The following is a 13,243-nucleotide window of genomic DNA, read 5'->3' on the forward strand; positions in this document are numbered from 1 at the left end:
TGATTTATAAAGCTATAGAATTAAATTAAAACGTCTGTAATTTGCTATAAATTTCTACTGCCATTATTATTTTATAATCTACTAATTGAACTACATTCAATCCATAACTAACACCATTTATAGCAATAAAATTTTGAATGATACATCCTCGTCCGTTATCAGATTGTGTATCGCATAATACATTTAAACAACAAGAAAAATGTAAAATATTTGCGTACCATCAAATTAATGTTTTTTTTTTTTTTTTCATAAAATCTTAACTACTAACATGGTTTCGTAAATCTTACATAAAGTACATAAATAGTACAGGTACACCTTGCAAATCACACATAAATTCTTTTGTGATTTTCTCGAGTCGCGAAAACTATATATATAATATACATCGGTATTTACGTGTGTTGCTATACAGATTAATCTATTCAAAATTTTAATTATCGGTTTAAAAATAATAATGGAAGGCAGTGGCCTCCAAATATCTTTCAATATGACAGAATTTAAGCATAAGTATGGACTATTTAATAGTAAACCAATTTAATAGTTCTAAAAAATTACATGGCGAATGAGAAGAATAAATAAATGTTTAAACGACGATTTTATTATCGAAATTTATTTATTTATTTTTTATATACATTTATCCAGGAGTATATATATATATATATATATATATATATATATATATATATATATTAATAGTTCTTTACGCTTTTTTATGATTTCATTTCGTTTTATTCCATACACAATACAAGTCATTAAAAAATTAATAAATAAATCAAAACTATATCTTATTGTATTAATATTTTTAACAATATTATTACTTATTTTTTTATCAGAATTTCACCAAAGAAACATTGTTATTAATGGAGACACGCGACTGTGTCTTTATTATTTAATTAATTACAGAAAAGACTTTAATTTTTCACAAAATCTGAGAATTTCGGTGTTGATATCTAAAAAATACTGTGTCGATAAAATTTTTGATAAATTAAAATTTTAATGACTGAAAACGAAACTGAATATAATGATAATAGATGACCTTTACATTTTCTTCGAACAATGTTAATTATTTCTGTTTAAATTATTTCAGAAATGAAATTATTACATTCCTATATTATTAGTATCGTATAATTTCAAAATAATTAGATGTACATGAATGACATTTCATTGAGTAATTATCATGATACATCAACATTTACGCAAGAGTAGGTGATTTTGTATAATTAGCATGATATTTAATGCAATTTATTTATTCTTTTTTCCTAATATCAACAAGCCATTATTTATACCTCTTTGTTAAATACAAATTATAAATATTGATAAAGAAGATATACCATTTAATTTAAAAAGAGTGTGGAATTATTTAGAACCAAATAAAACATTAAATTGATCACAAAACTTTTGTAATTATATTTTATAGATACGTGATTAAGTATTTTAATTAAACTTTTATTCGTAATTATAATCTATTTGAGTACATTCAATTAATTAGATAGTTGTGTACTGATATTCAATATTTATAAATCACTGAATTCAGTTTTTTAGTCAAATAAATAACCTTAGGTCGTTTTGTGTATTTTATTTTATTTATTTATTTATTTTTTTTTTTTTTTTTTTTTTTTTGAAAATCGGCAACTATTTATCAGTGCATAGGCAAAAAAGTGAAGCATAAGTATATAATTATCAGTATCTCCCAATAACGAGAATTTTTATGCTTTACTTGTAATTTATACAACTGGCGAGTCCAACGGTCGACCAAGTCCGAAGGTCATTGTTGTAAGATTAAAAAAGGAAATCTTTGTTGTTCTAGAATTTTGAAAAGTTTAACAATAATGCTCTATCTATATATCTATATTGGTATGTTTACTTGTACAATGGTCTTAATATTTATACTTTTATGTGCATTTATATTATGTTAACTGTATATGATATAACGAATATAAAAAAAATTGTTAATCCTACATGAATCGATGTCATAAAATGAAAATTATATATATGTACGCGGGCGCGCTGGTGTGTGTGTGTGTGTATGTGTGTGTGTATGGGCAAACATTTGTATTGCTAATTTTATGCATGAGATTATATTTATGTATTATTTGTACATTTAACGATATATCCAAGGGGTGATGTATTATTTTGAAATATATAGCAGACTGAAATTCGAACTTTATTCAATTTTTATTTCTTAATTTCTGTTACTTTTGGACAATTGTCCAATAAATTAGATTTATCTAATATTATCATTATAAGTATTATCGAATAAATCACAGACACTTACTCTGCTTATTCAAGTAAAAATACTTACGCTAGGCTCTTGAGTCTAAAAATACTTAAATATAAATTGGTTTTTCACTCCTTCACTGGAAATATAAATTGGTAAGATTTTTACGCAAATTCGTTATCATGTATTTGTTTTGCAAATGATTCAATTATAATGAAGAACACAATGTTAATAAACAAAGCTAGATATTTTAATAATAATAGTGTATAGATTAAGATATGTTAAAACATATATATATATATATATATATATATATATATATCACTTCGATTAACAAATCGAATAGAATATGTAACTTAGTAAACAAAGGGAAATGAGGTCGTGTCAATTTTGCAGTAAATTACGATTGAGAGCAGCCGACGTGTAGGTATACACGAAGCTTTTTTGCAAATTCTTTAATAAATAAATTTGTCAGTAATCTTATCGGTACAATCTCTAAAAATATTCTACTGAGAAATCAAATTTGCTCATAATGTACTCAAAGAAAAGTACAAGTTTTATCTAATTTGCGCTGAGAATCTAAGATCACGAATTGATAAGAATATAAAAAGCTTTTAAGTAATTAAATTTTATCGTATGTATTATGTGTTTGTTGTCAAATTACTCGTATTCAAATGTTGATAGTACAATTTTACGATTTTGCTCATCCATTCTTAAACATAAGCTTTTATATTACATGCAGTGACAAATATTTTGTAATTATAAACCCCATTCGCCAATCAATCAATCAAGTTCAATACATCAGTATAATGGAATATATTAGGATATATAACATAATCGAGTATATTACGTAATATTAATGATTAAGAATCTTAATTATATTACATTAATTACAATGTAATTATATAATGAAATATATTATTGATTAGATTATAAGGGAATAGCAGTATTAACGATAGTCTAAAAGTCCGAAATTTCGATGATGTAACAAATTTTAGCGCTTCTCAGTCGACAAGTAAATTTGTCTTTGGCATTATTATGGGCAACCAAGTGCACATTCGTAATCTCGAAATTTATCCATTAATCCATAAATTAAATTCACAAAGGATGATCAATTTACCATCGTTCTCTCTCTCTCTCTCTCTCTGCGTGATAAATAGTTATTATTATGCAGCCAGATGCATACTCGTGTAAATACATAAATTTCAAATTATTTTTTTGAAAAGGAAGAATAAAGATGATCCCGAGGCCAGAGATAAATTCAAAATCGAGATTACGCATGCAAATCGTTGCTTTCGTTACGTTCCGGCTAATCGCGAAGGCTCAGTCACCTTTCACTTTCAACATACCCTTGCTTCTGATATTCCACGGGCTCTTGCGCAATATGGGAGATGGGGCGCGAGCGCGGCGAACATACTAGTTGCAATTATTTGGATAGCAGATGCGTGGGAAGACGTGTGAATAATAACCGGAGGGAGGCTCGATGATGCGTTGCCTCGCACGTACGAGGAGCGACGTTCGACGCCTCGCGCATCAATTATCGCATTGAAAGAGCTAGCGAGTCGAGCGCCACCCCCCTCCTCCTCCTCCACCCCCTCTTCATTGAATTGCGCTAAAAAATTGTATGATGCCAATGCCAGAGCGGTTTTTGAATGCGCCCGATCTATGGTGCGCCATTTTGCGGGCCGATAATAAGTACGGCGATCTTCGTGAGCGGAGAACGTGTCCGGGATCACGTTATTGCCGAGTCCTTCCAGCGACGCCTCCTCCATCATTATCTCGAGCGTCTATTGCGAATTGGAGGAGCATCGTCGTGACGCTGGGAAGAGATAAAGCGCGAAGAAGAAGAAGAAGAAGAAGAACAGGAGGGGAAAATTAATGTAACGGCCAAGTGTCATGCGAGACGACACGCGCCGAAACAAAAGTCGCTCGCATCTTGCGATTAAACGCAGCGGCGTAGTGCGGGGCGTGGGAGGGGGATGGTGGTGGCGGTGGGGGGTAACGGCCAAGTGTCATGCGAGACGACACGCGCCGAAACAAAAGTCGCTCGCATCTTGCGATTAAACGCAGCGGCGTAGTGCGGGGCGTGGGAGGGGGATGGTGGTGGCGATGGGGGTGGGGGGAGGGGGGGGGGAGCGATGGGGGAGAGAAAACAACACTAGCCTCCTCCGCCGGGCGAAAAGTCTTTGACATCCAATTCTTATCAACGGCGAAGCGCGCAAGCGAATGGTAGTAGCGGGTTCGTCCAGCGGGCACGGACGGGCCGAGATATTCAGCAGGTTCGCTGGCGACGTTGTTGGTTGGCTGGCCAAGGTTAGACCGGGAGGTGCGAGGAGAGAAGAAAAGGGTGATCGGGAGTAGAGCGGGAAGGAGGCGAGCATCGGCGTCGCCGTTGTTTTTTAAATAAAAAAGGGGCCAGTGCTCAGCACTCGCGCACAGTGTCGTGTTCGCGATCGAGCTGGAGAAGTGTCGTGCAGCAGGACCTCGGTGACACCGGACAACAGACTTCCTACCAATTGCCAGTTGCGAATTGCCAATCAGGGCCAATTGTTATCGAGATAGACGAAGCTCGAGATGACGAGCCCCCTCATGAGGATGTGCTTGCGCTCGGTCCTCCTGGGCCAGAGGAGCCTGCTCGAGAGGAAAGTCGGGCCGAGCCTATGTGCCGGACTCCTGGAGCAAACTCCTTATGGGAGCGTCTCGCAGCAGAGGCTCGAAGTAAGATGCGTTTTATGGGGTGCAGGCTTGGTGATATCGCGAGGCTCGACGATATTCGCGAATCGACTCGTGTCCTCGTGCCTTAATGCGTGCCGTGCGTGTGGCTTTGTTGCGCGTTATTCGACACTGGCGCTGGGAGTCACAGGTCGCCGACGCGTCGACGGGGAAAAGTCAGCATGCCGCGCCATAATCCTTCGTAACGCGTCGTGAAAGTCGCGACAGCTTGCATCTAAATCGACGACTCGAGCTTGAATAAACTCCTTCCTCTTTGTTATGGCGTTTGGATGGACAGGAAGGACAGGGGACGCGGTGTGCGCGCGTGGCCTTCTGACGGCGGGAGTGCGATGACATCGGGGAGCGCGAGCAAAGCGTAAGAAAGAGGTTCGCTGAAAATAACGATTGGCTTATGGGAGGGAGAGTATGGGGTTAGATGCCGTTTCGTATGTCGGGACGAGACTGAGATCTCTCTGCTTGAGAGTCTCTCGGTGTAGCCTAATCGGTGTCGCGAAAGCCATTGGGCTTCGCCTGTCTTTTTTCCTTCTCGTCAGCGAGACGATCTTCCTCTCCACTCCACCGGGGTCTTGTTGTTGTTTTTTTTTTTTTTTATTCTATTGTCTATTTAGCGGAAGGACGCGGGCATGTAACTTACCGACATAAACTCGAGATCGTGGGCTGCATTTATGCGCGAATGAAGAACGAAGAATGCGCAGCCAGAATGAAAAGGCTTTTTCTTTTTGGCATAAATGAAAATAACGTAGTGGTCGGTCTATGTGAGCATGGAACTGGTCATCAAATCAAGTTTCTCCTCTAATCTGCAAATAAATATCGCTTTTCTCCATTATGTCGTGGCACTCGTGCCATTAGCTTTTCCGGTAATGTTTATGTACGGTTGCTTGATTATTAGGTAATCCGTTGGATAAGTTTTATATTTTGGTGAATTGACGCTGGAGTAGTGCAGCCGAATAATAAAAGTGGTGTACTTATGTAAGATTTGGCTTTTCTAGTTTCTTCCAGATGACGATTTTATTTATCGGGGCGCGTTTTTTTTCTTCTTCTTTGTCCGCTTTTTTCTTAAAACGCTTCTTTTTAATATCATTTAGATAAGAAAAGTGTTTTTGTATGCTTTGAGAGAAATAATTTTTGACTCGTGGGAAACATTCGATTTACACTATTTACCGAGTGGGAATGATTTGGCGATAATTATGCTCGCGAGAGGAGAGAAAAATAAATAAAAATAAAAACAAAAAGCATATATTAGAGAGCATATGTTTTTTGTTGTTTTTGGCTTCTTCTCTTCTTTTTTTTTACGCTTCAATTTTATCAGACGTAAGCAAAGCAGTGTAAATATCGATACAGCTTTTGCTTTTAAAATGTGCTAACATTCATTCATTAATTATGTAAACACTGCTTAATAAAATACTCGAATAATTGCTTATAAAGCGCACGGATTTCCTCTAATTTATACGGAATTACAAATTTTTGTATAAAGTTTTAACGTCTTGTCTCATCTGCAAGAACTATATACCCCGTGGCAGCAATTATGTATAGTTTCGTGGACCTGTTTTTTTTATCATATAGCAGTCCGAGAAGAGGATGAGAATAATATTAAATATTTGTTGGACGTTTGGTTAAAAATTTGTCAGTTTTGTTTTCATCTCAGGGCGCACGATAAATGGTTATAATTTTTCATAAAAAAATAAAACAAATTTTTGCTTTCTTTTAAATACATGCTGTTATAGATTTGTCGATAAAATAAATAAACAAACGAACAAGTAAATAAATAAATAAATAAATAATAAAGAAAATAAACGTAGTAATCTCAAGAAGTCATTCACCTTTGGCGATAGACATTTCATTAATTGTAAAGAGCATTTGCAAATGAGTAAGTGAGCCTAACACTGATAACAACATTTTTGTATGATATAGCTTAATTTTAACGATCCCCGTTGGTTTTTTTTTTTTTTTTTTTTTTTTTTTTTTTTTTTTAATTAAAAGGAATTTCACGTGCAAAATACAAACACAATGGCCGAATGTTTGAATTTTGTCGAGAAAGCATTGTCTTATGCTCGAAGAAAACGAGCGTTCTTGCTGTTAAGAAGCGGCAAGTTGAAAAGCCTCGAAGCATATTTAAATACGGCACCCTCGGCATTTTAACAAACATTTACGTATTCCAAATAACATTAAAGCCGGTCGAACATGATAAACATCGAGGTTTCATTATTTTTCAATGCTAAGCATTTGAATAGTAATTGCAATGCGTCAACGCGACACTATTACTCACTCGCCAAATTGACATGTGTGCGCAGACAAACAACACCTGGTAATAACACGGGTGGGAATGTTGATTAGAGATGAGTAAAACTGTAAAAATGTCGTATCGTTCGAAACCGAATGACGAGAGACAATGAGATCGGCTGGTGATAATATTGATCGATCGATCGATCACTTTTATTATAAATTTCAGCACACGATTCGCAAGATGAGCAACGGTAAGCGCAGAGTTCATCAGATAAGGAGGTCGGCATCTCTCGACGAGGACCAGAAGAGCGACGAAGAGAGCGACAGTGACGACGAGGAGTCTAGAAAAGAATTTTCGAGGGTAGGTGACAACTGTGACAACGCAATTTATCGCGTACCTTCTTGCATTCGATCGCGATTACTTTGTTCGTTTATTGTGTTTGCTCGGGGAAGACCGATGTTTTATCGATTACTGCATTGCCTTGATAAGCCAAGATCTTTGTTAAAAGTAGCATCAAGAGAGCGATAGATGTTGTGTGCAAATAAAGACGTATATATAGTCTTCGCGACGCTGCCAATATTTGACATAAAATTATCATATATATATATATATATATATATATATTTTTAGAATTATTAGCAGATAGAATTTAAATTAATAACTTAATAGTGTTTTTTTTTGTGAATTTTTGTAATTTGAACACTAAATAACGTTTTAGAAGATACGTTACTTGCATCATAATAAAATTACATTAGTACAACTTTCCACTTAAAATGTTAATTAAAAAAACAAAAACAAAAAGAAACAAACAAAAAAAATTGAAATAGCAAGAAAATTCAACGATACAATAACAATAATATTTAATTTAATGTAAGATAAAGAAATATAAGATATTTTGCTCGATCGTATCATTGGTCACCGATTTTTCTTATTTGTCAATAATGCAGGTGTTCCGAAGCGTCTGTTATATAATAACAATTGTGACATATTTATTTGATGGGCCGCATCCTTGACATAAATCCGATAATCCGATAATAATCCGCTAAGATCAATTGCCGATCTGCAAGAATGATCTTTTTATATTACTATCGCGAATATTTATGATTTATGAATTTCTACAGGCGGAATCTCATTTCTGGAGACAAAAAATGAGAACGTTGCATAGTCATTTGGATGTTGATAAGGATGGAGTCCTTAGCTACGATGATTTTATGCTATTGGGGAAAAGGTTTGCAAAATTGGGACACCTTACAACTGAGCAGAAGGACGAATTCCAAGAGGTTTTACGCGTGAGTTTTATTGATTTTTGTATGAATTTTATTTCGATTATTTGTAATAAAACGTATTTATTAAACCGCCTCTAATCTTTTATCAATAATAAAAAAGATTAGTAAAATTTATGTAAACTTTTAATGTTATCGATTAACAATACTTTATTTCATACTAATATAACTCGATAAATGGCAAATGTGTATATATTATTATTATTATTATTATTATTATTATTATTATAGAGAACAGTATAGAATTTACAATTAAATAGACAAATTAATATAATACAAAATTGTTGATATTTCGTTTGCCTATCGGTATATCGTTTTGAATTTAAATGATGTTTTTTTAATTTAACGATAAATCTAAAGACTTTTGGATATGTTTTAATTAACATAATGCCTATAATTTTGTTTTAATATTTGTTTAAACTATGTACAATTAATGAATGATAAAAAGTAGTTTTATATTCACTTTTAGTAGTTTAATCCATTCAAATAGTGCAACTTGTACATTTATCAATTAAATCATAAGAGAGAACACACAAATGAAATAATTCATAAACTATTCATCACTCATTTTCATGTCACCTTAAGTGTAGGAAATTTAATCTTATGGTGATTTTATTATTAGCATAATAGATATTTTATGTTATGAATAAATATCCTTTGTCGTTCTTTTATAATAAATTCAGCAATAAGCATCGTGAAAAGTTAACTTAAAATTTGCAAACGAAATCTCGTAAATATAATATATTATCATTCTCTATGCTTTTAATAAAATCTAAATCATTATATATTAATATTATAAGTATCAAATATGTGAATCTAATAAATAAATAAAAAAAAAAAAAAAAACATTAAATTTTAATAGATACTCGATTAACGATTCAAGTTGTAAATTAATTATTATTCAAAGAGACTATTTCTATGTATTTTTATAGGATTGCTTAATATATATTATAAGTGTAATCGAAATAAAAGCTAAAATATAATGAAAAATCTTTATTAAAAATTATAAATTATAAACGTTATAATCAATTATCATTTCAATAAGTATTAAACACATAAGTCTTATTCCTTATAGCGCAATCTTTCAAAAAATTTATTTTACAATGTTGATAATTGGCTCGATCAATTTTCTTTTTTCTTTTATTTTTATCCTTTTTATGCCAATGAAAGTTAAAATTAAATATAATTTCTAGATCTTTAAATTCACTTTTAACTTACATTTTATATGTATTTAATAATATAAATAAAATTTAAACATATATTGCTTGAAAAATTGCAAACTCACGCTTATTTGTATCTATAAATACATTTATTAGACATAAAAATATTAATTATTTTAATTAAAGACTTGTAGTTTTGTCGTATTGAGAGGAAATTTTCGCCATTACCAGTGTAAGATTATTATCATGGCATTATTTGATTGTAAAAATTAATGTGAAATTTCATTTCGTTATTATTGCATATTAAATTTTATTTAATATATATATATATATATATATATATACACATTATTGCTTTTAGAAAATGTGGATTGAGCAGTGGGGTGAAATTAGTCCATATAATCTCGTTGATGTTGAAAAGTATCTTCGAGAAATGCATCACGTTCTTGAGGATAAATCATTGAGAGAAAAAGTACACAGTTTCTTACCGTATTTGTTTAAAGTACGTTTAAAAATTGCATTATAATTTCTGCATACATACATTAATATTTACACTTGGTGTATTTATGGATTAAAAAATTTATACATTTTTACAGGCTGTCGATAAGGACAAGAGTGGGGAAATTTCAGTACAAGAATTTAAACTCTTTTTCAAATGTCTAGGATTAGATAATGACGTATGTATTATGGCATATGATACGTAGATGTAATATTTTATTATAAATCTAATTAATTGTCTAATTAATTACAGCATGCTGTAATTAGCTTTACTTTTATCGATACCAACGAAGACGGAAAGATCAGTCTGAAAGAGTTTGTCAAATTAGGACGAGATTTCTTCCTAACTCAGGACCATTCAAGGCCCAGCAAACATTTTTGGGGACCATTGGTTGATTAATAAATACAATGGCTTTATAACGTTAGTCATTCGCAGTGATATATTATTTACCTTTATTTAATAAGATTCTTTCGTGCACTTTGACATATTGATGCTCTTCTAGTACCAACGGGTACTTCAAAAACTTATCCTTATCCATTCTTTTATACTTAGGCATATATTTATATTTACAACATGGAAAAACAAATTTTATATCATTTAATGCGCCGATAATGCCACATTTGGTATTATAATACCATGCATCGTGCTACATTAAATGTTTCGTAAAAGCTGTATGTTTTTTATAATAAAATTAACGATCGACTGTAAAGATTCCTGTAAAGACTATCATTTTTTTGACTTGCGTAATGAAAATCCTTCTCCCGTAAACGCCTTGAATTCATCCTGATCCTTCATCTGAAAGAGAGTAGCTCGAATGTTAAGCGAGCAGCAAACGAAAGCGAAGGTTAAAGTGTTAAAATAATTTATTACCTCTTTCACATTGATTGGCTTAATGCTTCGCAAGAATTTTAAACTTCCTATATTGTAATTATAATCTGGTATTCCTCTTATATAAACGGGCTTTTCCAGCAACGTATCTATTTGTCCCGATTCTTTCCTTTTCTTCCCATCTAATCGATTACCTTGCCCTTTAAATGCAACAAATCCAGTTGGCTCCGGCATTAAATCTACCGGATCCACTACGCTTTCATCCGGCTTGACATATTTCACGGGCTCTTTATAACCGACTGGTGGTGCAAATTCAACGTTCATATCGCATTCTATGATACTCACAGCTGAACCTGGTTTGGTCTCTAAAACACACATTTCGTATACGCGCGAATTATACTTAATTGCAATAATATCACCGGTTGTTAAGCAAGCGAAGCTTCTCAATCCATTTTCTAATACAGCTTTAGGATTGGTAATATCTAAGAAATCTTCGGATTGCGGTTGAAAGCGAGCGTACGTCGCCACCGGTATTGTGACACTTTCAACATTTATAAGCTCTCCCTCTTGAAGAAGTAAGTTGTGCATCATCTTTCAACAGAAACAAAAAAAAAAAAATATCATACAAACTCTGAGCTTTTCAAGTAGAGCGTCGAGTATGGAAATATGGAGTATTAAAGGTAGATTTTACAATTAATTATCTTACCCAATATGGAAGGTATACTTTTCCTTCGTCAGCAACAAATTCAAGTACACCGCAGTGAGTAATTCTATTAGTCTTCTTATTTGTCAATTTAAATAACATTGGATAAACAATATTTAATCTGGTAAGAGTGTCAAGGGCCGACGGTGGCATAATAACTAAAATAAAAAAATAATGACGATTGGCAATTGATTATAGCGAGAGTAGATCTTTACGTGCATATTCCTTACTTTTTCCACCTCGTTCAACGTCTTGACGCTCGTTACCAGGAATCATAGATACGGAAAAACATTTGTATTGGGTATTTAGAGGCCGTGGTATTTCTGGGAATACGTTAAACCCAAACTAAAACACAAATTATTAATATTATCATTAATATAAAGCCGATGTATATAAAGGGGTGGGTAGTATAAGCTAATAAAACTTCACCATCTTGTAGTCCTCGATGTCGCACTATAAATTTCGAAAAATTTTCAGAGTACCGAGTACTTGGAATACGAGCACTGACAAAGACAATGACTGTGCGTCCAAGATGAAGTAGGTTATAAGCGTTTGGCAGAGAGTTGCAGTTGTTTTTGACACATGCGTATGTACATGGCGGTGGAAGGCGGAGTATATAGTGAAGTACGGAATATAGGAGCCAAGTTAATGTTTCTGTGAAAAACCGAATGATCGCGCGGCTAGTCGTTTCTGTGTACAAATATATACTACTGACACATGTACAATGTTAAAAATCGTATATAACGTTGTTGGTATCAGCTGCTCGGCATTAAAGAGGCACTCTCGGATACAAATACAACACGATTATTTCTTATTTACACGATGAATTGTGATTTAGTTAATAATTTTCATGTATTGGGTTTGACGTACCGAAAGATGTACTGATTGATAGGTTATATTTTTGTTGACATACTAATGTGGGACGACGCCATGTGCTTCTCAGACATTAATTTTCAATTATTTGATAATCGAGGCAGTGCTGCAAGTTTAGGGACAAAGTAATATAAATTTTGATAAAAAGTGCCTCGTGATCTTTATAGATCAAGAAAAATGGCCCTTTATGATAATTCTCATTGGCTTCTTTCGCATATAAGAGATAGTTTTATTTCCACCGATGATACAGGTACATTATTTATATAAAATTTGTTTAAGCTACTTTAAGCGTAACAGTAGTTTTAACGAATTATTTTTCTTATATCTGTCAAGGCATGTGCGAAATGGTTATGGCAAGAGACGACATACCTAAGGATTTGCAGAATAATGGAATATTATATACATATCCAGGAATTGAGGATAGCGACGAAGAAGATCTTGATGTTTTAACCGACTCGTACGATATTCAAATGGGTAATGATAGCATTGTTTTGTAAATATTTTTATTTAGCTGGATAACGATTATACATGCATACACATACGCTCACACAGAGACATATATATATATATATATATATATATAGATAGATAAATTTTTTGTAGACATGGAGTATAGTCATAGACAGCGAACAAATACAGCACAACGATTAGAAAAAATGGAGCTAGAGAAGAAACAGGCTTCAAAAATTAAACACATTAAATGGCAATATAATCCAAATCACATA

The 13,243-nt window shown here is 33.1% G+C and overlaps 3 protein-coding genes across 3 annotated transcripts in view; 2 read left to right on the forward strand and 1 right to left on the reverse strand.

Annotated features, from left to right (window-relative positions):
• The first annotated feature begins 4,448 nt into the window (after positions 1 to 4,448).
• On the forward strand, positions 4,449 to 10,819 carry CBP (sarcoplasmic calcium-binding protein). Its single transcript, XM_011507912.1, has 6 exons — positions 4,449 to 4,933; positions 7,398 to 7,532; positions 8,294 to 8,461; positions 9,977 to 10,117; positions 10,212 to 10,292; positions 10,367 to 10,819. Exons 1-6 carry the CDS (start codon positions 4,790 to 4,792, stop codon positions 10,511 to 10,513), a joined length of 816 nt encoding a protein of 271 aa, XP_011506214.1. The 5' UTR covers positions 4,449 to 4,789; the 3' UTR covers positions 10,514 to 10,819.
• Positions 10,820 to 10,840: 21 nt separating this feature from the next.
• On the reverse strand, positions 10,841 to 12,314 carry Ufd1-like (ubiquitin fusion-degradation 1-like). Its single transcript, XM_011507913.1, has 5 exons — positions 12,075 to 12,314; positions 11,876 to 11,990; positions 11,649 to 11,803; positions 10,985 to 11,533; positions 10,841 to 10,909 (listed from the first exon to the last, which is right to left on the reverse strand). Exons 1-5 carry the CDS (start codon positions 12,075 to 12,077, stop codon positions 10,841 to 10,843), a joined length of 891 nt encoding a protein of 296 aa, XP_011506215.1. The 5' UTR covers positions 12,078 to 12,314.
• A 53-nt stretch (positions 12,315 to 12,367) lies between these two features.
• Positions 12,368 to 13,243, forward strand: part of Sin1 (SAPK-interacting protein 1) — a 2,375-nt gene continuing 1,499 nt past the window's right edge. Inside the window, exons 1-3 of the mRNA XM_011507914.1 lie at positions 12,368 to 12,768; positions 12,852 to 12,992; positions 13,122 to 13,243. The exon at positions 13,122 to 13,243 is cut by the window's right edge and continues 144 nt beyond it. Coding sequence (XP_011506216.1) covers positions 12,696 to 12,768; positions 12,852 to 12,992; positions 13,122 to 13,243 — 336 coding nt within the window. The 5' untranslated portion in view covers positions 12,368 to 12,695. The remainder of the gene's footprint in view (positions 12,769 to 12,851; positions 12,993 to 13,121) is intronic.

This window comes from Ceratosolen solmsi, unplaced genomic scaffold (genome assembly GCF_000503995.2).
Source record: "Ceratosolen solmsi marchali unplaced genomic scaffold, CerSol_1.0 scaffold1, whole genome shotgun sequence".
Lineage (NCBI taxonomy): Eukaryota > Metazoa > Arthropoda > Insecta > Hymenoptera > Agaonidae > Ceratosolen > Ceratosolen solmsi.